Source organism: Anomaloglossus baeobatrachus, chromosome 12, assembly GCF_048569485.1.
Source record: "Anomaloglossus baeobatrachus isolate aAnoBae1 chromosome 12, aAnoBae1.hap1, whole genome shotgun sequence".
In the NCBI taxonomy this organism is placed as follows: domain Eukaryota; kingdom Metazoa; phylum Chordata; class Amphibia; order Anura; family Aromobatidae; genus Anomaloglossus; species Anomaloglossus baeobatrachus.
In genome coordinates this window covers 87190569-87213115 of record NC_134364.1, presented here as the reverse complement: position 1 = coordinate 87213115, position 22547 = coordinate 87190569, and the positions used below count along the sequence as shown (strand labels likewise).

The 22547-nt window shown below is 44.0% G+C and overlaps 1 protein-coding gene across 7 annotated transcripts in view; it reads right to left on the bottom strand.

Annotated features, from left to right (window-relative positions):
- NPAS3 (neuronal PAS domain protein 3) overlaps positions 1-22547 on the bottom strand; it is a 687349-nt gene that overhangs the window by 83780 nt on the left and 581022 nt on the right. For all 7 annotated transcript variants that reach the window (XM_075329901.1, XM_075329903.1, XM_075329902.1 and 4 more), the window contains 2 exons: positions 11761-11879; positions 1750-1943 (listed from right to left, as the gene is read on the bottom strand). In XM_075329901.1, coding sequence (XP_075186016.1) covers positions 1750-1943; positions 11761-11879 — 313 coding nt within the window. The remainder of the gene's footprint in view (positions 1-1749; positions 1944-11760; positions 11880-22547) is intronic.

Genomic DNA, 22547 nt, shown 5'->3' with positions numbered 1-22547 from the left:
AGGATTCTGCCATCATCCACTGTTGTCTTCTATGGACATCCAGGCTTTTTTGAGTTCCCAAGCTTACCAGTGCACTCTTTTTTTTTTTTCTTGCAGAATGTACCAAACTGTTGATTTGGCCACTCCTAAATTCCTGCTCTATCTCTGATAGATTTCTTCTTTTCTTCAGCCTAATGATGTTCTGTTTCTTCTTCATTGAGACCACTCCTTTGACCACATTTTGTGGGTTCATAGGAACAGCTTCCAAATTTAAATACCACACCTGGAATCAGCTCCAGACCTTTAACCTGCTTAATATATGAAAGATTAAAGGGGGAATAGCTCACGCAGCCCATAAAAGAGCTTTTGAGATAATTGTCTAATTACCTTTAGTCCCTTGAAAAAGAGGCAGTTACATATTAAAGAGCTGTAATTCCTAAATCCTTTCTCCAATTAGGATATGAGTACCCTCAAATTAAAGCTGAGAGTCTGCTTTCTAAGCCCACATTGATTTTATAATTGTATCTTTTGATAAAACAGCTAAAATACCAAAACTTGTGTCAGTGTCCAAATATTTCTGTACCTAACTGTATAAAATTACACTGATATGAATGTGCACCCATCTAAAAGTACACACAAAAAAATACACCAATATAAATGTACACTCATAAGACATTAAAGCATGGGATCACAGCTGATTCTTATTGGGAGGTAAAAAAAATCCCAGCAAAATATGTTTTACCTTAAAGAAAGAATCATTTGTGATCCCATGCTGTAATGTCTGTATACTTTTTCCTTCCTCCCCGGCCCAGGAGATGTGGTATGATCAGACTATGTCCCTGTACGGTCAGACACGGCCATTACACAGTACACAGCAGGGATACATATATAAGATTATCTCAGCACAAGAACATTTTTTGCTAAACACATGCAATTATGGAAATTATTAACTCACATGTTCTTCTGTGGGCCAGTCCAAGCCCGGCCAGGCATGATGAGAAATTCTAGTTACAAGTTTAAGATCTCTACATCATGTATTGTACCTCGTAGAGTAAGAGCGGCTTTGCACGTTGCGACATTGCACGTGCGATGTCGATGGGGTCAAATCGAAAGTGACGCACATCCGGCGTCGCAGTCGATATCGCAACGTGTAAAACCTTTTTGATACGATGAACGAGCGCAAAAGCGTCGTTATCATATCATCGCTGCAGCCTCCGACATTTCCATAATGCCGGTGAAGCGACAGGTGCGATGTTGTTCCTCGCTCCTACGGCAGCACACATCGCTGTGTGTAAAGCCGCAGGAGCGAGGAACATCACCTTACCTGCCTCCCGGCTGCAATGAGAAGGACGGAGGTGGGCGGGATGTTTACATCCTGCTCATCTGCGCCCCTCCACTTCAATTGTCCGCCTGCAGTGTGACATCGCTGTGACGCCGCACGACCCGCCCCCTTAGGAAGGAGGCGGGTCGCCGGCCAGAGGGACGTCGCACGGCAGGCATGTGCGTGTGAAACTGCCGTAGCGATAATAATCGCTACGGCAGCTTTCAGTAGATATCGCAAGTACGACGGGGGCGGGACTATCGCTGCAGCATCCGTAACACATTGTTACCGATGTCGCAGCGTGCAAAGCCCGCCTAAGATAACTGTTCATTGGGGAGAACATCAGATATTCTATAATTCTATAATGTGATACTATACATCAGATGCAGTGGTTACCAATACAGAATCTATTCATGATAGGAAGTGATTCAGTCTAGAAGATCCCATACCTATTTTCACAGTATATAATGTTGAGGTCCATGTTGACTCGTGTTACAAACATGTGGCAGTCAATGCGGACTTCATTGATGGTTGGAGGAGGGAGCGCATGAGCCACAACTACTAAGCCCATCACTTGTCCTGTACCAGAGCGACCATGAGACAGAGACACCCGGAGACGCAATCTTCCAGTTACGTGGATCACCTAGGACAAAGAAGAAGAAAAGTCAGTAAAAATGAGAAACATCCATATAATGTATTTATCAAAAGATGGAAATGCATTTATAGTGCATTATTTAGAAATCATTGGAGAAACAGAATAGTAACATCATATAACTTGGCTCTCTAAATCCTGTTCTGGTCATATGGACATGCGACTCAGTCAATCACTGACCGTGATGTCATGTGTTGGGCATAGTTTACACCAGTTACCTGCTTCGTCTTGCCAGAAAATAAACTGCAGAGACAGTTAGGGGACCGTCAGTGTTAGAAGAGGAGCAACATGGATCGCTAGGACGGGTACGTTTTTTTTTATATTTTAGAACCTTCTGCCCATTTTTTTTTTAATTCATTGATGAAAAATCCCCTTTACTAGATTTTTTTTTTAATTTAAGCTGAGTACCTCCTCCAGTTGCTGATGCTCCACTGATCCTGGAACAGTTTTTCTTCTGTGCCCCGTCATTCCAAAGTTACAGTCTCCAGTAGTAAAGATGCACAATTTTCTTTCAACCAACTGGGTATATCCCATCGCCAGAACTTCTAGTTTGCGTTTTTCCCCTGATGCTGGCCCATTGTCATGCAATGTTTGGCTCTGCACACACCTGCTGGCAATGAGTCGTCAGACACTGTTTACACCACAGAGTCTGGCAAGCGACCTGAGGCTTCTGGATTGTTCAGCCAGAGCCGGGCATCGGCTGGTTCAGGTTCACTGGTCTTCAGCTGTGCAGGAGTTAACTCCTGCTCACAAGTCTGCAGGAATTAAGAGCTCAGGTTGCTAATTGCCACATGCAGCTGTCTCCTCCCTATTTAAAGCAGTATGTGCCAATGATAGCTTCAGCATAAGCTCCAGCGATTCCGGTCTTGGTGGTTATCCTGTTAATGGTGATCCGTGTTGCGCTTTTGAGTGGAGGGAGGGCTCCCCTGTTGTATGTGACTTCCTTTAAATGTTTTGTTGCTCCCCAGTATTCATATTATCTCTCCACTATCTTCTGAATACTGTGTGTACGAGTTTTCGTTCTCCCTTGTCTCTTTTTTTGTGAGATTTTGTCATTGTGTTTTACAGCCCATCCCAAGAAAGTGGGGGGGAGGGGGAGTAAGGTCATGGCTCAGACAGGAGTTAGGGTCACGCTGGGGGCTCAGACCTGGCTAACAAAAAGCCTACCTCTGAGATAAGGGACAGCACAGGGTCTCAAGTCTGAGGGCCAGCTTAGGGCTCCTGTCCTGCCATTACATACACCGTGACACCAATCAAAACATGTGGTACACACCCATGTTGGTTTAAGGGAAAATTTGCATCTTTATTACCAGGGGCATAACTTTGCAATAGAGGGGCAAAGAAGAAAAAGAAAACCTGCCACAGAATCAGTGGAGAAGCACAAATTGGAGAAGGTGCTCAGCTGAAATGTAAAAATCCTGTTAATGATCCCCTTTAAGAGATGAAATTCTACTTTAGTTGCACTTCCATTGCACACTTAAAGTACTTGAAAATAAAATTATCTTAGAAGAGAGAACATTACGATAAAGAAACATAGAAACGTAAAGCTTCACATAATCTAAGATGGGGTGGTAGTAGGCATGAAAAGGCAAATAGAAGAAGTAAAGAAGCAAAGCTGGTAGAAATAAAACAAAAGCCGAAGCTGTAGTGAAAAAAAAAAGAAGAGAAGAAGAGCTGGTCAGTAGGAGGCAGGGTGCCGCAGACCAAATAATCCGAAGACGAGCGGAATACAGTAAGTAGATTCCTCTCTGACACATGTGGGGAGTTTTGCTGCTGGATTGCTCGTGGCAAGAAACACATCAGAGACTCCTGTGGTACTTTTATATATTTCAGCAGCTAAATCTAATATGACACTGAAGGCAGGGGGGAGCCGCTGTACATAACGTCAGGAGCCAGCTCCCCTTCCTATGACCTTAACTGTTATTCAGGAAACCGTGGATAAAGACTAAGTAGCCGGTAAGATCTCTACACTATTCTACACACTAAATGGTTAATGTATGGTCACTGAGAATGAGCTTCACAGGGGAATGTGGCAAGCACATGACTTCTCTGGTTACAAGTAATGGACTTCATAACATGCTATGTAACTACTCTTTAACCTCTTCACGACATCCGCTGTACATGTATGATGCCGCGAGAGGTGAGTTCCCGCAAATCACCATACATGTACGGCAGTACAATTGCGTCAGCTAACGTACAATCGCGGGTGAGATCATGAGCAGATGTCAACTGTGTATCATAGGTGACACCCCACTGTAATGCCCAACATCGGTGCTAGCGCTGATCGCGGGCATTTAACCCCTCTGATGCCGCGAGGAAGGCTGGGTTGGCAACTGTCCAGAAATTCCTATAAATAGTGCACTTTTTTTAGCTGTCCTTTAAAAAATTTAATGATTTTTTTTTTCAAGCTGAAGAAACTTATAAAGATTATTTTGACTAATTATCAGCATTTTACAGTTCCCAGTGAATGCAGCTTCATATTAGGATTATGGGATGTAGACAAATATCACTTATAATCTTATAACATTCTGACTGTGATTTTTCAAGCCGTCCAGAAAAAATAAAAAAGTCAAGTTGGCAAACCTGGAGGGAGGGAGCTCTGATCGGCACAACACAATATTGCGTTATGTCCATTGTGACTCCAGGCCAAATAATGGCGGCAGGGTCACTGAGGTACAGAGGCCTGTGCTGTCTTGCCTTAAGCGGGCTTTACACGCTGCGACATCGATAGCATCGGCTAGCGATGTCGAGCGCGATAGCACCCGCCCCCGTCGTACGTGCGATATTGTGTGATCGCTGCCGCAGCGAACATTATCGCTACGGCAGCGTCAGACGCACATACCTGGTCAGCGACGTCGCTCTGGCTGCCGATCCACCTCCTTTCTAAGGGGGCGGGTCGTGCGGCGTCACAGCTGCGTCACACGGCAGCCGTCCAATAGCAGAGGAGGGGAGGAGATGAGCGGCCGGAACATGCCGCCCACCTCCTTCCTTTCTCATTGCCGGTGGACGGAGGTAAGCAGATGTGTGTCGCTCCTGCGGTGTCACACACAGCGATGTGTGGTGCCGCAGGAACGAGAAACAACATCGCTAATAAACAGGCAACGATATTTCGTTTTAGGACGACCTCTCCAAAACCAACGATTTTTGCCTGTTTTGCGATCGTTTAAGATCGCTCATACGTGTCACGCGCTGCGATGTCACTAAGGACGCCGGATGTGCGTCACTAACGACGTGACCCCGACGATAAATCATTAGCGATATCGCAGCGTGTAAAGCCCCCTTTAAGCAGGACTTGACACTCCTCCTGCCGGTGTGCGCCTCGCAGATCTAATGCCCTGTAATGTAAAAGCATTGTCGAGTATTAGATCAGCGATCATACCAGGGAAAGTTGATGTCCCATCCTGGGACTAGGAAAAAACGTAAAAAAAAAAAAGTTCAACAATACAAAACAATAATCACAAAAAAAATATAAAAATAGCAATAAATTCATATAAATACCAATAAATACCAAATTAAATACCAATAAATGAAAATGGAAAAAGTACACATATTTGGTGTTGCCCCCTATCAGAACAACTTGCTCTATAAAACTGTCGCACTAGTTCACTCCTTCAGTGAACAAAGTAAAAAAAAAAGTGCCAAAAAATGTTTTTTCTATCAAATTGCCTAAAAAAAGTGGAATAAAACAAGATTGGAAAGTTCTATGTAAATAAAAATGGTATCACTGAAAACGTCATATTGTCCCACAAAAAATATGACCCCCAGGTCCATGTGCAAAAAAAAATAAAAAATGCATAGCTTTAAGAATATAGCGATGTAAAAACAACTGTTTTCCTAAAAAAATGCTTTTTATTGTGTAAAACAGCAAAACATATAAAACAACATAAATGTGGTATTGCTGTAATTCTACTGACCCAAACAATAAAGCTGTCTGGTTTTACCACAAGATGAACAAAATAAAACAAAAATAACAAAAAAATATATATTCCCTAAATTGCTGTTTTATGTTTATTATACCTCCAAAAAACAGAATAAATGATGATTAAAAAACAATATGTGCCCGAAAATGGTACCTATAAAAACATCAACTCGTCACACAAAAAGCAAGTCCTCACATGGCTCCGTCAGCAGAAATACAGAATACTCTCAAAATATGGCCATTCAAAAACTTTTGGAGGTAAAAAGAAATGCGGTTTTTAATGTGTAACAGTAGTAAAATATAAAAAAAACAATATAAAACTGGTATCGCTGCAATCACACCGATCCGAACAATAAAGCTGCCTAATCACTTATACCATACGGTCAAGGGCGTAAAAAAATTAAATAAAAGCAGTTCTTGTCCTACTCATTCTGCTTGACAAAGACTGCAGTAAGGCTCTGCTCACATTTATCCTGTGCTCTGTGCTAAGCGCTTACATCGGGTTTCCATGAAAATCTCTGAAACCCCTGAGGAATAAGCCCTATAAGGCAGATAGTCATTTTGGACTCTGTGCTATGATCCTGGGATGTCCGTCTTTTCAGTGGTGTGTAAAAGCACGGTCGACTACAGTTTTGTGCCCTGCTGAAAAGGACAATGCTGAACGGCAGCCTGACTGAGTACAGAGTAATGCTGCTGCCTCAGTATGGTGAATAGCTTGGAGGTGTCATCTGTATCCCATCATTCAGAGATTTAGATGGTAACCCTGATGTAAGTGCTTAGTGTAGTGCACAAGATAAATGTGATCCAAAATTTTATGTAAAATGTCCCCAATAAAAGCTACAAAACAATCCACAATAAAAGAAGTCCCCACTCTGGTACATTATCTGTAAATGGAAATATAAGGGACTTCGACATTACTGGTACCACAAAGACTCTGGAAAAGCGCCATGACCCCTCCCCTAAAAAAACAAACCACAAAGTCCAGCAACATCTGTGCTCCCAAACCCAAATGCCCCCCTCTCTTCTGAGACACCCAGTGTGCCTAAACTACATATATGATCAAAATGTTTAGCATTTCTGAAGTGAGTTGTAGAGCCCACTTAATTTACAGGGTGTGTATCTCCAGAAGCAGAAGCTGGGCACAATGTACTGGGACTACAATGTACTGGGCACTACAATGTACTGGACACTACAGTGGCAGATTTGCAATTTTTACTCAGCAACATCCATTGCTGTTTGTTTCTGGAAAACATTGATGGAGTTATAATGATCACTACACCTCTAGATACATTTTTAGTGGGGTGTAATTTCCAAAACAAGGTGACTTGATGGGAGGGTTCAACTCTTCTGGCACTCAGGGGCTTTGTATATGGAGTTCTCAAACTATTGTACGAAAATGTGTACTCCAAGAGTCAAATAGTTCTCCTTCCCTCCTGAATGTCGCCGTGTGGCTAAACAGTACTGTACAGCCACATGTGGGGTAGTGCCACATTCAGTAGAAATTGTGTGACAAATTTTGATGCCATTTTTACCCATTTCCCTGTGTGAAAATGTAAATTCTGGGGTTAAAACAAAATTCTTGTGATAAAAATATAATTATTTCTTCACCGCCCAATGGTATAAAATTCTGTAACACATCTGTGGTGTCAATATGATCACTGCACCCCTAGATGAATTCATTGAGGGGTGTAGTTTGTAAAATTAGATCACTTATTAGGGGTCCTGCTGTTCTGGCCCCTCAGGGGCTTTGCCAATGTGACATGGTACTCTCAAACTAATCCAACAACATCTGAAGTCCAATGTGGCACTCATTTTCTGACCTTTGCAGTGTGCCTCAAAAGTAGTTTTCAACCACATATGGGATATTGACGTACTCAGGAGACATTGCACAGCAAATTGTAACTTTTGTTTTCTCCCATTACCTCTTTTGAAAATTAAAAATTTCAGGTCAAAGCAACATTTTAGTGGAAGAAATGATAATTTTATTTATTCAGTCAAATGTTATACAATTTCGTGAATCATTTGAGGGTTAAAAATGCTCAATAATGCCCTGAATAAATTCCTTGAAAGGTGTAGTTTCCAAAATGTGGTCACTTGTGGGGGTTTCTGCTGTTTTGGCATGTTTGCGTCTCTTCAAATGTGACATTGCATTCACAATCTATTCCAGCGAAAATGGCACTTTTTCTCTTCTGCACCCAAACAGTAGTTTTCCAACACATATTGGGTATCGGCACGTTTAGAAAAAATTGCACAACAAATTGTATGGTACATTTTTCCTGTTATCCTTGTTAAAAATAAAAAAAATTGTGGATAAAGCAACATTTTTATTGGAAAAATGTGAATTTTAAATTTCACAGCTCAAAGTTATAAAATTTCTGAGGTTTTAAGGTGCTCACCAAACATCTAGATACATTCCTTGAGGAGTGTAGTTTACAAAACAGTGTGACCTGTGGGGGGCTTCCACTATTTAGGCAAACGCAACATTGGGCTCTGCAAATGCAGCATTGCGTCCACTATCGATTCCAGACGATTTTGCGTTCCAAAAGTCAAATAGCACACCCTCCCTTCCGACCACTGTCTTACACCCAAACAGCAATTTTCCACTACATATAGGATATTGGCGCACTCAGGAGAAATTGCACAACAAAGGATATGGTACATTTTCTCCTGTTACCTTTGTGAAAATCAAAAATTTAGGGCTAAACTAACATTTTTGTTGGAAAAAGTACAATTTTATTATTTTCTTTCCACATTGCTTTAATTCCTGTGAAGCACCTAAAAAGTTAACAAACTTCTTGGATGTGGTTTTGAGCACTTTGAGGGGTGTAGTTTTTAGAATGGTGTCACTTTTGGGGTACTTTCTGTCACCTAGGCGTCTCAATGTCACTTCAAATGTGATGTGGTCCTTAAAAAATGTTTTGTTTTTTTATTTTGTTGGAAAAATGAGAAATTGCTGATGAAGTTTGAACCCTTCTAACTTCCTAACAAAAACAATTTATGTTTTAAAAATTACGCTGATGTAAAGTAGAGATGTGGGAAATGTTATTTATTAATAGTTTGTGTGATAACGCTCTGGTTTAGGGCATAAAAAATTTGAAAATTGCTAAATTTTCACCAAACTTCCAATATTCTCACAAATAAATGCAAAAAATTTTGTCCTTAGTTTACCACTAACATGAACTACAATATGTCTCGAGAAAACAATCTCAGATTAAGGCTGGAGTCACTCGTGACTCGTGCGAGTATTGGATACGCACTGCCCGGACCGGCTGGCTTCTCTTCTGCCAGGAGCGGCTCCGCTGCATGTATTTCTATGATTCTGACCCGCTCCTGTCAGGAGAGCCGAGGCCAGTCCGGGCAGTGCGATCCAATAGTCGCACAAGTCACACGCAAGTGTGACCCTGACCTAACTTGAGATCCTTTGAAGCGTTCCAGAGTTATTACATCATAAAGTGACACTGGTCAGAATTGAAAAATTTCGCCATGGGAGGAAGATGAAAACAGGCTTGGGGTGAAGGGGTTAACCATTCATGTCAAAAGTCCCTTAGGCTATAAGCGCATGTTAACTATTTGCAGCAAATTTTTCTGCCCCAAAAACCAGAGCGTTGGCAGGAAGAAGATTGAAAATACATGCACTTGTGATGCCTTTTTACACGTTTTTATGTGTTGTTACATGCATTTTTTTCCTGGTTTGTTTTTGCTGAAAAAATTTACATGGTGCAGATGTAAAAAAAAACAAACAACAAAAAACACAAAAAACCCCACTGATGGTTCTGTAAAAAATAACATGCACGTGCATGAGATTTCAGAAATATCATTCCAATCGCTGGTACCGTAAAGTGCAACGTTTTTTACTTTTGAAAAACGCACAGAAAAAAATGCAGAGTGTAAACAAGACTTTAATGTTAATTTATTCATGGCTGTGCATGTAGCCAAATTGATGATAGACACCCAAGACACCTACTGATGGACAGCAGAAACTAAAGCCCGCTTTACACGCTACAATAAATCTTACGATGTGTCGGCGGGGTCACGTCGTAAGTGACGCACATCCGGCATCGTAAGTATGATTGTAGCGTGTAAAACCTCCGTGCAATTGCGATTGAACGAAAAACGTTCATCGCATGCACGTCGTCCATTCCTCAAAAAATGAACGTGAGGTTGTGCAATGTTTCTGAGGCAGCACACATCACAGTGTGTGACACCCCGGGAACATTGAACGACAGCTTACCTCAGTCCGCGGCTCCCGCCGACAATGCAGAAAATGCAATGCAGTGGCGCACAATATCGTTAGGAGCCGTCACAGGGACTTACCTGCCTAGCGACTTTGCTGTTGCCGGCGAACCGCCTCCTTTCTAACGTGGCGGTTCGTGCGGCATCACAGCGGCGTCACTAAGCGGCTACCCAATAGAAGCAGAGGGGCGGAGATGAGCGGGACGTAACATCCCGCCCACCTCCTTCCTTCTGCATTACCAGCGGCCACAGATAAGCTGTTGTTTGTCATTTCCGGGGTGTCACATGTGGCGATGTGTGCTGCCTCGAGAACGACGAAAACCTGAGTCCTCTACAATCAACGATATCTTGAAAATGAAAGACGTGTCAATGATGGACAATAAGGTGAGTATTCTCCATCGTTAACGGTCGTTCATGCGTGTCACACGCAACGACGTCGCTAACGATGCCGGATGTGCGGCACGGAATCCGTGACCCCGGCGATATATCGTTAGATCCGTCGTTGCGTGTGACGGGGCCTTTAGACTCTCTCCACATTGCATTTGAGGGATCATTTATACTAGTACCAACGTACACTGGCGGACACAGACAGAAGAGGGCCCCTGTGCAAGTACAGTATATGGGCCTTACCAAAATAATCAATTCCACCGGCTTTGGAGGTAGATGTGGCCTCTTCCCCTCTTGGACGCCAGTGCAGCTGCACTGGTTGCACCAATGATATGTCTGCCTCAGCCAATGTAAACACTGTAGTCAGGTACCCTGCCCTTGACTTTCGTTGTTAAATCAAACCAAGCAGAGGATCCATTATTTTACGGGATCCACTTGCACAGATATAGCTGACACATACATTGGGAAATGTAGATATTATACCGCAGTGCATGTTGAATGTCAGACCAAGAGTCGTAGGCTGGCAACTAACGACCGCTATTAATGTCAGTGCAAGGCTGACACTTTACATCTCTCTCCTGATAATAGACAGAGCGTATAACCTCCCTCTCCTAATCACTTTCCATCAATACCCATAGGATGGACAGTTTGTGCTCCTGCAGCAGCCATGCCAGTTTTTTTCCACTCAGAAACAAGCATGATTGTGCTTCTCTTTTTTTATCGTCTCCCGCCTCAGGAGAGAGGAACCATCCTGATTCTTTATACACTGAGGCTCTTCAAAGACACCTTTAGATTGTAGGCAGCCTGGGGGGGAATTCTCTCCCAGACACAATTTGGAAGCAACATGAAGGCCTTGAAGTTGAAAAGCAAAGAAGAGGGAGGACAGAGGGAGCAGGGCAGAGGAAGGGGGTGTGGGACAAAGGCTGGAAAGAGGGTTTTTCATTTCTGCGGTCCCCTTCACTCAGCTGTGAAAAAAAAGTCCTATTCAGATATTACATATGACAGAATAGAGGCTTGTCTTTATCCTCTGATAGATATGACCTTCCATAGAGTTTGGGAGATGGCATAATAGAAGGAGAAGAAATAAAACTGAAGTAAAATAGCAGTAGAGGCGCTCAGATCCCAGGCACAGACAGTGCTGCACACCCACCACCCAATATTGGAAAAACACCGTCTGATAAATTAACAATCACTTCGATTACCGCCAATGAATCTAAATAAACGTCTCCTAAAAATGCCGTTTGTTTTTCTCCTACCTGTAGAACTTACCTTGTACCCCGAGGATTTGATATGCACGCCTCTCTTAGTCAGTGTTGACTTCATCCGAATGAAGAAAGACCTTTCTAGAGAGTTGTCCTGAGGGAGGATCCCGGGGCTGGAGGACTCCACTACAAAAGGAAATGGGTAGACGTTACAAAGGACGATAATCACAGCCTATGTCAACACCGAGGAAAATAATGGAAGTGGGTCTAATCCACAGGAAAAAAGATGGGGCCTGCTTCTATTCCCATCAGCACCATGGAATAATGAGTCCTACTATGTGCTGTCCCTACAATTAACACCATCCTGATGAAAAATTACATGTGGTGAAAATTATCCAAGCATATCTGGTTATAATTACACAGACAGTAATTGCAATGCTGAGTTATTAAGCTCTGCATTATATAACATAACGTACAGGAATGCAGACAAGTAATTTTGTTTAAGCATTGAAGGGGTTAATTAAAAAATACGCATCAACGCCACGAGTTGGGGTTAAGTATCCATCACTACGCCAGATAATTCTCTTCTCTAATCCAGTGGAATCAAACCTATTTCTTTTATCACAGGGCTCCCATTTTGAATTAAACAAGCTCATTAGTTCTAATCAAAAGCTTCAAGATCAAAAACTGGAGTGTCTGCTTCAGATCCAGCTGGTTCTAGGATCCGAAGCTCTGCTTCACCAGAGAACGGGATCACAGGAGCCTGACGGTGGGGTGGGCCAGAAGAGATCGGGAAATCATTGCACGTCCTCACTAGTGCAAGAGGAAAGTCTGTGTGAGCCCGGTGTCAGGCCCTCCGGATCGCGAGTCCACACAGTAAAAACTCTGGCTATCTGGGTGGAAACTCATCCCGTGAAGTTTGCTTTTTTGGCAGCTCAGACTAGGTCTCTTTGATGGAGCACATTAAGGGAAATAAACTGTGAACATCTCGACCCTTAACACAACATCTGAACACGTGAAAAAAAAGGAGTACTAGGTAAAGATAACAAGTTCAGGTCTGCCTTTTTGTTTCATAATAACTGTTTTTATAAAAGTAATGGGCAAAAAGCACGTCCCCACTGTTCCGACAACCAGTCATGTAGAATACTATAAATGAGGGTTGTTTGGGCAATTACAGGCTTTATACACATGGCTACATTATGGCTCTATTATTTTAACGCCTGCCTGGATCCACAGACTCAGACAGGTTGTAATGGACAGGCTAGAGGGAAGCCACTCACCCAGCAGGACCCCCAGAACCCTGAAACCCTTTAACCCCTATACAGGGATTTGGAATTACACAGGGCCCTGGAGATCAATACCTGTGGAAGGCAGCGGTCCGGAGAGTAGTCGTCAGGCGGGGTCAAACCAGGAATTGCAGAACAGGGACAGAATGGGCAGGCAAGGACATAATCAGCAAACAAAGCAGAGGTCAAATCCGGATTGGGCAGCAAGGTACATAAACAACAGGCAGAAGGGTAGTCAGAACACAAGCAAGGTCAGCGCACAGGAATGAAAATACAAACAGCACAGGAACCAGGAATACAAACTATCTCTGGCAGTGGTCACATGACAGGAGGGGGAATAAGAAGGGTGTGGTGTCTTCCCATTGGCTGCAGGTGAATGATGGCAACTTCAGCTACAAGACACATGCCACCTACAGTCAGCCAGTGGTACTGCAGGTTCCAGGGAAACCCAGCCTAGTGGATGAGCGGAGCCTGTGCTCAGCAGAGCTACGGGCACCGACTCCTCTCCCATCACCAGCACTATCCATGGCGGGAACACGGCGTCGCCTGGCGATCGGAGCAGAAGTCGCGGGAGCGGACTCTGATGGGGATATGACAATTATCAATACAAGTGCAAAGGGCTTTAGTAACCATCAGATAGAGAAAATTCTGCCCTGCTTCTATAGGGGCAGAGCCCTACGGCACTCGATGGCTTGTATGGTGGTCTGCAAAGTCAATGCAGCTCTTTGAAACAGAGGTCCAGGAGACTACGTGTATCAATGTAGCCACTCCTTCAAACAGCCCACCATGCCATACGACAATGTTCTTAAACACTACGTTTACCCCTGCACAGAAATTAATTGTTCTTTTGCATCTTAAAGAGATGCTCACAACTTGCTCACAAATCAATTCTGCTTTTTTTGTTTTACTGTACATTGCTTCATTGCAGAGATATTCACATTTGTGGCTTTCTAAAGTGCAGTATGTGAAATCTCTGCTTGCAGTCCAACTTGGCGTTTCTCCTTAGTGGGACTTCTAGACATCACCAAACACAACTCATCAACTGATCTACTTTGGAAGAAATAATTATTTCATCCCTTGCTGATTTTGTAAGTTTGCCCACTGATAAAGAGATGAACAGTCTATAATTTTAAGGGAAGGATAATTTGAACACTGAAAGATAGGATATCCAAAATAAAATCCACAAAATCACATTATATAAATGTATTTGCATTTTGCAAAGAGAAAAAAGTGTTTGATCCCTTTGGCAAATAAGACTTAATACTACCGTAGGTGGCAAAACCCTTGTTGGCAAGCACAGCAGTCAGACATTTTTTGTAGTTGATGATAAGTTTTGCGCACATGTTAGGAGGAATTTTGGTCTACTGCTCTTTGCAGATCAACTCTAAATCATTAAAAGTTTGAGGCTGTCCCTTGGCAACTTGGCGTTTCAGCTCCTCCATAAGTTTTCTATGGGACTAAGGTCTGGAGACTGGCTAGGCCACTCCATGACCTTAAAGTGCTTCTTTTTCAGCCATTCCTTTGTTGCCTTGGCTGTATGTTTTAGGTCATTGTCAAGCTGGAAGACCCAGCCATGACCCATTTTTAATGTACTGGTGGAGGGAAGGAGGATGTCACTCAGGAGTTTACGGTACATGGCTCCATCCATTGCCACATTGATGCGGTGAAGTAGTCCTGTGCACTTAGCAGAGAAATACCCCCAAAACATAATGTTTCCACCTACATGCTGGACAGTTGGGATGGTGTTCTTTGGGTCTTAGGCAGCATTTCTCTTCCTCCAAACATGGCGAGTTGAGTTAAGGCCAAAGAGTTCAATTTTTGTCTCATCTGACCACAGCACCTTCTCCCAATCACTCTCAGAATCATCCAGGTGTTCACTGGCAAACTTCAGATGGGCCGGCTGCACATGGGCCTTCTTGAGCAGTGTGGCTTTGCGGGCACTGCAGGATTTTAATCCATTACGGTGTAAAGTGTTACCAATGGTTTTCTTGGTGACAGTGGTCTCAGCTGCCTTGAGATCATTAACAAGTCCCCCCCATGTAGTTTTAGGCTGATCTCTAACCTTCCTCATGATCCTGGATACCCCACGAGGGGAGATTTTGCATGGAGCCCTATATCGATGTCAACTGACACTCATTTTGTATTTCTTCCATTTTCTTACTATTGCACCAGCAGTTGTCTCCTTCTCACCCAGTGGCTTACTTATGGTTTTGTAGCCCTTTCCAACCTTTTGTAGGTCTATGATCTTGTCCCTGACATTCTTAGAAAGCTCTTTGATGTTGCCCATGTTGTAGAGGTTAGTCTGACTGATTGAATCTGTGGACAGGAGTCTTTGTACAGGTTACAATTTAAGACAGCTGTCTTTACTGCAGGTAACCTGTTGATTATTAGCGTCTATGGCCGGTTTCACACTTGTGTTGTGCGGCATCCGTTACAATGCATGGTGTGACGCATGTGACGGATGCCTTGCAAATAGTGTGATAATAAAGGCAACGGATTCCTGGGAAATAACGCGCAACGCGTTAAGTTTTCTAGCTGTGAGAGAGAGAGCCCCCATCATCACCGCACACGCAGGCACTACCGCACTCATCACCATCACACACCGGCACTACCGCCCCCATCATGACCGCACACGCAGTCACTACCGCACTCATCATCATCACACACATCCCGGCACTACGCCCCCATCATGACCGCACACGCAGTCACTACCGCACTCATCATCATCACACACATCCCGGCAATACCGCCCCTATCATCACCGCACACGCAGGCACTACTGCACTCATCATCATCACACACATCCCGGCAATACCGCCCCTATCATCACCGCACACGCACCGGCACTACCGCACTCATCATCACTGCACACACCCTGGCACTACTGCACCCATCATCACCGCACACGCCCCGACACCCTTGCGCCCATCATCACCGCACACGCAGGCACTACCGCACTCATCATCACTGCACACAACCCGGCACCCTTGCACCCATCATCACCGCACACGCAGGCACTTCGCACCCATCATCACCGCACACACAGGCATTACCTCAGTGACGTCCCCGCTGACAGCGCGACTCCCTTCTGTTGCTGCGTGGAGCTGAGAGAGAGCGACGGTGTTCTACGGCCGCTCCTGTCAGCTTCATGTAGCAGAGGTGGATGCGTCGCGAGACCTTGTGTGGATTACGCCGGACCTGGAGGGGTATTTGGGGATTTTAATAAAGTGGTGAAAGAGGGTTTTTTTGTCTTTTATTCCAAATAAAGTATTTTTTCGGGTGTATGTGTTTATGTACTTTCACTTACAGGTTAATCATGGAATGTGTCTCATAGATGCCTGCCATGATTAACCTAGGACTTAAGGCCCCGTCACACACAACGAGATCGCTAACGAGATTTCTAATGAGATCGTTGCTACGTCACCGTTTCTGTGACGCAGCAGCGATCTCATTATGTGTGACACCTACCAGCGATCAGGCCCCTGCTGTGATATCGCTAGTCGTTGCTGAATGGTTGGGACCATTTTCTTCAAAGGCGAAGTCCTGCTGGGCAGGACACATCGCTGTGTTTGACGCCTACCAAAGACCTCCTAACACAGTCCCAACGCCTGCCGAGATCGTTATACATGTCGCTGATCATTACTGCGTTGTTGGTAAGATCTGACTGTGTGACATCTCACCAGCGACCTCCCAGCGACTTACCAGCGATCCTTATCAGGTCACATCGTTTTCTGGATCACTGGTAAGTCGTTAAATGTGACGGGGGCTTTAGTGGCAGCTATGGTCTTCTGCCATTAACTCCTTATTACCTCGATTGCCACCGCACGAGGGCAATTCGGGATGAGACGGGTAGAGTCCCGGGACTGTCGCATCTAATGGATGCGGCGATTCCGGGCGGCTGCTGGCTGATAATTTTAGGCTGGGGGGGGCTCCCCATAACGTGGGGCTCCCCATCCTGAGAATACCAGCCTTCAGCCATGTTGCTTTACCTTGGCTAGTATCAAAATTGGGGGGGACCGCACGTAGTTTTTTCAAATTATTTATTTATTTATTGTACTGCACGATATAGACCCGCCCACCGGCGGCTGTGATTGGTTGCAGTGAGACAGCTGTCACTCAGTGTGGGGGCGTGTCTGACTGCAACCAATAATAGGCGCCGGTGGGCGGGGAAAGCAGTGAATACTAGATGGAATAATGAGCGGCCGGCATTTTCAAAAGCAGGAGAAGCCGCCAGAAGAGTGTGACAGCCGTGCAGCGCCTCGCCCGTGATCGGTGAGTATGAGAGAGGGGAGAGAGACCAGGAGTGATTTTAATTGATTTAGATCGTTCTGTTGGACATGCTGAGCATGCTCAGTAGAACGTGATGGAATCCGTCAATGGATTCTGCCGCTTAGTGCATTGCGGCGGAATCCACCCCCATAGACAATCATTAGACACCTTGGTGGATTCTAACGGAATCTGTCAAAGTGCGTTATTTTAACGTCCAAAAAAACGCTACATGCAGCGTTCCCTCCGCCTGACGCTGCGTCAAAATAACGACGCAGCGTTGTCCACTGGATGTAACGCAGACACTTGCGTTACTGTGCGTCGTCAATACAAGTCTAAGGAGAATAGTGCAGTGCATTAACGGACTGCGCTATTCTGCATAGCAGTGGATTGCGCTGAACGCAAGTGTGAAACCGGCCTAAGTGTCTGTAAGAGCCAGAACTCTTAATGGTTGGTAGGGGATCAAATACTTATTTCTCTCTGCAAAATGCAAATTTATATGTTTTATACAATGTGATTTTCTGGATTTTATTTTAGATATTCTATTACTCACTGTTAAAATTAACCTATCCTTAAAATTATAAACTGTTCATGTCTTTGTCAGTGGGCAAACTTACAAAATCAGCAAGGGATCAAATACTTATTTCCTTCACTGTAATTCCTCCCTATTATATTTTCTTGCATTTGACTACAAGGACCAATCTATGTGTTATATCTCTCAAATCTTTAATTGCATGTAAAAAAACAACTGCTCAGTAATATAATCTGTGTAATAATGTGGCATCCAGGGCAAAGCGAGGGCATTACCAAGAAAATGAGAGTAGGAATGGGGGCAGAGATTCTACCGCCTGGCAACTGTGCCCGAGCATGAGAAAGTCAGATCCATATAGAGTAATTCCGAAATAGCTTTATATGCATGCTAAAGGTAATTTACCTAGAATAATGTGACATTGCCCGGATGGCCTATGACCGGGAGGTGAGTATATGGTATTTTTTCCAATGAGACCGTTTCATTTAACCCCTGATGTATTCTTAAGTCATGGAGTGGGTCAGGGAGTTTGGAGCAGGCTCAGAAGCAGAGCCCGCTCCACACAGGATGCTGTTAACGACTTCAGTGCTGCTGTCAATCACTAACAACGGCATTTAAGCACCACAATCTGGTCCATCAGCCCCCACGACGTGGTTGCAGGCAACTGTTGGATTAGTATGACAGCCGGGGGTCAGCTGGAAGTCCCCGTGTCTGTCATGTGATGGCTGCTGTGACGTCCGGCAGTGATCGGCATCATAGAAGACTGATTTTTACTGTATACACTATAAACACTATTTACTGTATATACCGTGTTTTTCTAAAAATAAGCCCTCCTCCAAAAAAAAGCCCTGTTACGAATTTTTAGCATTTTCAGTGTAAGGCTTAAATATAAAACCTATCCTGAAGTAAGCCTTAGCGCTTTTTTGGGGGCAAAAAAATATAAGACAGTGTCTTATTTTTGGAAAAACACAGTAGTACAAGCAATAAAAGAAACAATCGCATGTTAAAATTCCCAAAGGTAACTAATAAAATATAAATCATTTATATTTTTTATTTTTCCTATATTTTTTTTTAATTTAATTTCAAATCATAGTTAAGAATGAAGAAATTTCTCATTTTACTTGGCAGTGCATGACTGCTACTCCAGGTTAGACCTCTTTTTCCTTAAACATGGGGATCTACATTCTCTGGTGGCTTCCTCAATCGAGTGCATATCATTCTCTGATCACGCCCTGATCACAATTACTCTTAGCCTCGGTTGCCCCATCGGGAGGCAGAGTCAGTGGACCCTGAACACTTCGCTACTCGACGAACCGGTGACAATGCAGGAAATAAGGGAGGCCTTGAGGGAATATTTCAGCAGCAGCGGGGGGGGAGGTGTCCCCGGGCATAGTCTGGGAGGCGCACAAATGTGTGGTGAGGGGACTGTTCATCAAACATGGGGCTCGCCTGAAGAGAGAAAGAGAAGCTAAGGTTACATCCCTTCTGGCAGACATTAGAGAGCTGGAGGCAATCCACAAGGGGTCTCTGGGAGGGGGAATGGCCTTCACTAGCGGATATCCGGGGCCTTTTGCCTTCGGGTCCCCTGGGGGAATGGAGGGCTATGCAGTTAAGGCACTTCATGCACTCCCTCCCTCGCTTCAGTCGATATGCCGGACCTCCTACGGTATTCGAAAAGTTGTGCCTGGGAGAGGGAGTCTTACGGCACTCACTATCCCTGGTATACAACATGCTATCAGATCCGGGGGATTTGCCCCCCCCCCCCGGCCTACCTGCTGCAGTGGGAGAGGGACCTGGGGATTAGTTTATCCGACTCACAAAGAAACAACATCCTCCAGCTGGCACATAGAACTTCGATCAGTTCCAGACTGTTGGAAGCTAATTACAAACTGTTGGCTAGGTGGTACAGGGTCCCGACCAGACTCCATAGAATGTTTCCCTCAGTTGACCCTGTTTGTTGGAGATGCGGTCTGGGGGAGGGTGATTTTGTGCACATTTTTTGGTCTTGCCCTTCTCTGCAGCGGTTTTGGTCAGAGGTGGGGGAGGTAATCAGACGAGTGACCGGTACTACTGAGACAATGGGTCCGGAGCTATTTATTCTACAGCTATCCGAACTCCCGGTCTCTAAATATAGGAGATCATTGCTTAGATTTCTGGTCATGTCTGCCAGGTCTTGCATCCCGCTTGGTTGGAAGTCTACTACCCCCCCCCACGTTGACACAGTGGGTTTCGTGGATTAACGATCTGATGCATATGGAGGATTTGACATCCTCTATTAACGACCGCCAGGAAGACTTTTATAGGACATGGTTTCCATGGTTGGAGTTCACCTACTCGGCGGAGTACGCGGACTTGTTCTCTGAACCTCAGGAGTCGTGATCCACCTTTCTTTTTTTTTTTTCTCCCCCTCTCTCTCTCCCTCGCCCCCCTCTTCCTTCTTTCCTACACTACTCCCTGACCCTCCCCCCTGCTTTCTTCTACCACCCCTTCCTTTTTATCTCTCTTTCTCGACAGGCCTTCAATCTTTTTCAGGCTTTGATTTCTTTTTCTTCGCTCTTCTCCCTACTTACATTAAGTTGGGTCGGCTTATAAAAGGTGTAAACTGGGCCAGACTTGAGTAGTAGTGGGGATGGGAATTGTATATGTGTGCTGACTGTTTGTATATATATTACCGTCATTTCTGTAATAATACCTGCGTCCCAGTGGGGAACAGGGGATGTAATGTTTAGATACGAGTTTGGCTTTAAATTAAAGAATTTAAAAAAAAAAAAAGAATGAAGAAATATAAAAAATATATACTTGGTTTTGCTTCGTCAAGAAAAGTCTGATCTTTCAAAATTTTACAGTAATTAAGCTGATCAATAAATGCTATAAAGTGGGAAAAAAATCAAAACGCCACCGCCGCGGTTTTTCAGTCACTGCAATAACAAAAAAAGGCAATAAAATGCAAACAAAACATTGAGTGTACCCCAATATTTGTATATAATAAAACATCAGCTCGCCAAGCAAAAAAACAGACCCCCCCCGCAGCGCCATTGATGGCAATCTAATAAAAACCTGTGCGTCTTGGAAAATGGAAGCACAAACCAATAGTTTTGTTTTTTCTTTCTACAAAATTCTAAATTTTTTTAAACCAATAAAGCAATAAATAAAGAATTCTAGATTTTTGATATCTCCAGAATTATACTGACAGTGTGTCTCCCACCTTCAGGCGGGAGGAAATACAAGTGACGGGGTGTGTGTTTGGGCTGCGCAAGCCTCCATAGGTGAGCGGTTATTGCAGAATGGAGCCATCATATGTGATACAGTGATAAGAGGATATCAGAGCTCATATATAATATATACACACACAGTGCTGGCCAAAAGTATTGGCACCCCTGCAATTCTGTCAGATAATACTCAGTTTCTTCTTGAAAATGATTGCAATCACAAATTCTTTGGTATTATTATCTTCATTTATTTTGTCTTCAATGAAAAAAAATAAAAAAAACTGTCATAAAGCCAAATTGGATATAATTCCACACCAAACATAAAAAAGGGGGTGGACGAAAGTATTGGCACTGTTTGAAAAATCATGTGATGCTTCTCTAATTTGTGTAATTAACAGCACCTGTAACTTACCTGTGGCACCTAACAGGTGTTGGCAATAACTAAATCACACTTGCAGCCAGTTGACATGGATTAAAGTTGACTCAGCCTCTGTCCTGTGTCTTGTGTGTACCACATTGAGCATGGAGAAAAGAAAGAAGACCAAAGAACTGTCTGAGGACTTGAGAATCCAAATTGTGAGAAAGCATGAGCAATCTCAAGGCTACAAGTCCATCTCCAAAGACCTGAAAGTTCCTTTGTCTACGGTGCGCAGTGTCATCAAGAAGTGTAAAGCCCATGGCACTGTGGCTAAGCTCCCTAGATGTGGAAGGAAAAGAAAAATTGAAGAGAGATTTCAACGCAAGATTGTGCTGATGGTGGATAAAGAACCTCGACTAACATCCAAACAAGTTCAAGCGGCCCTGCAGTCCGAGGGTACAACAGTGTCAACCCGTACTATCCGTCGGCGTCTGAATGAAAAGAGACTGTATGGTAGGATACCCAGGAAGACCCCACTTCTTACCCCGAGACATAAAAAAGCCAGGCTGGAGTTTGCCAAAACTTACCTGAGAAAGCCTAAAACGTTTTGGAAGAATGTTCTCTGGTCAGATAGGAGAAAAGTAGAGCTTTTTGGGAACAGCCATCAACATAGAGTTTAAAGGAAAAAAAAGAGGCATTCAAAGAAAAGAACACGGTCCCTACAGTCAAACATGGCGGAGGTTCCCTGATGTTTTGGGGTTGCTTTGCTGCCTCTGGCACTGGACTGCTTGACCGTGTGCATGGCATTATGAAGTCTGAAGACTACTAACAAATTTTTCAGCATAATGTAGGGCCCAGTGTGAGAAAGCTGGGTCTCCCTCAGAGGTCATGGGTCTTCCAGCAGGACAATGACCCAAAACACACTTCAAAAAGCACTAGAAAATGGTTTGTGAGAAAGCACTGGAGACTACTAAAGTGGCCAGCAATGAGTCCAGACCGGAATCCTATAGAACACCTGTGGAGAGATCTCAAAATGGCAGTTTGGAGAAGGCACCCTTCAAATCTCAGGGACCTGGAGCAGTTTGCCAAAGAAGAATGGTCTAAAATTCCAGCAGAGCATTGTAAGAAACTCATTGATGGTTAACGGAAGCGGTTGTTCGCAGTTATTTTGGCTAAAGGTTGTGCAACCAAGAATTAGGCTAAGGG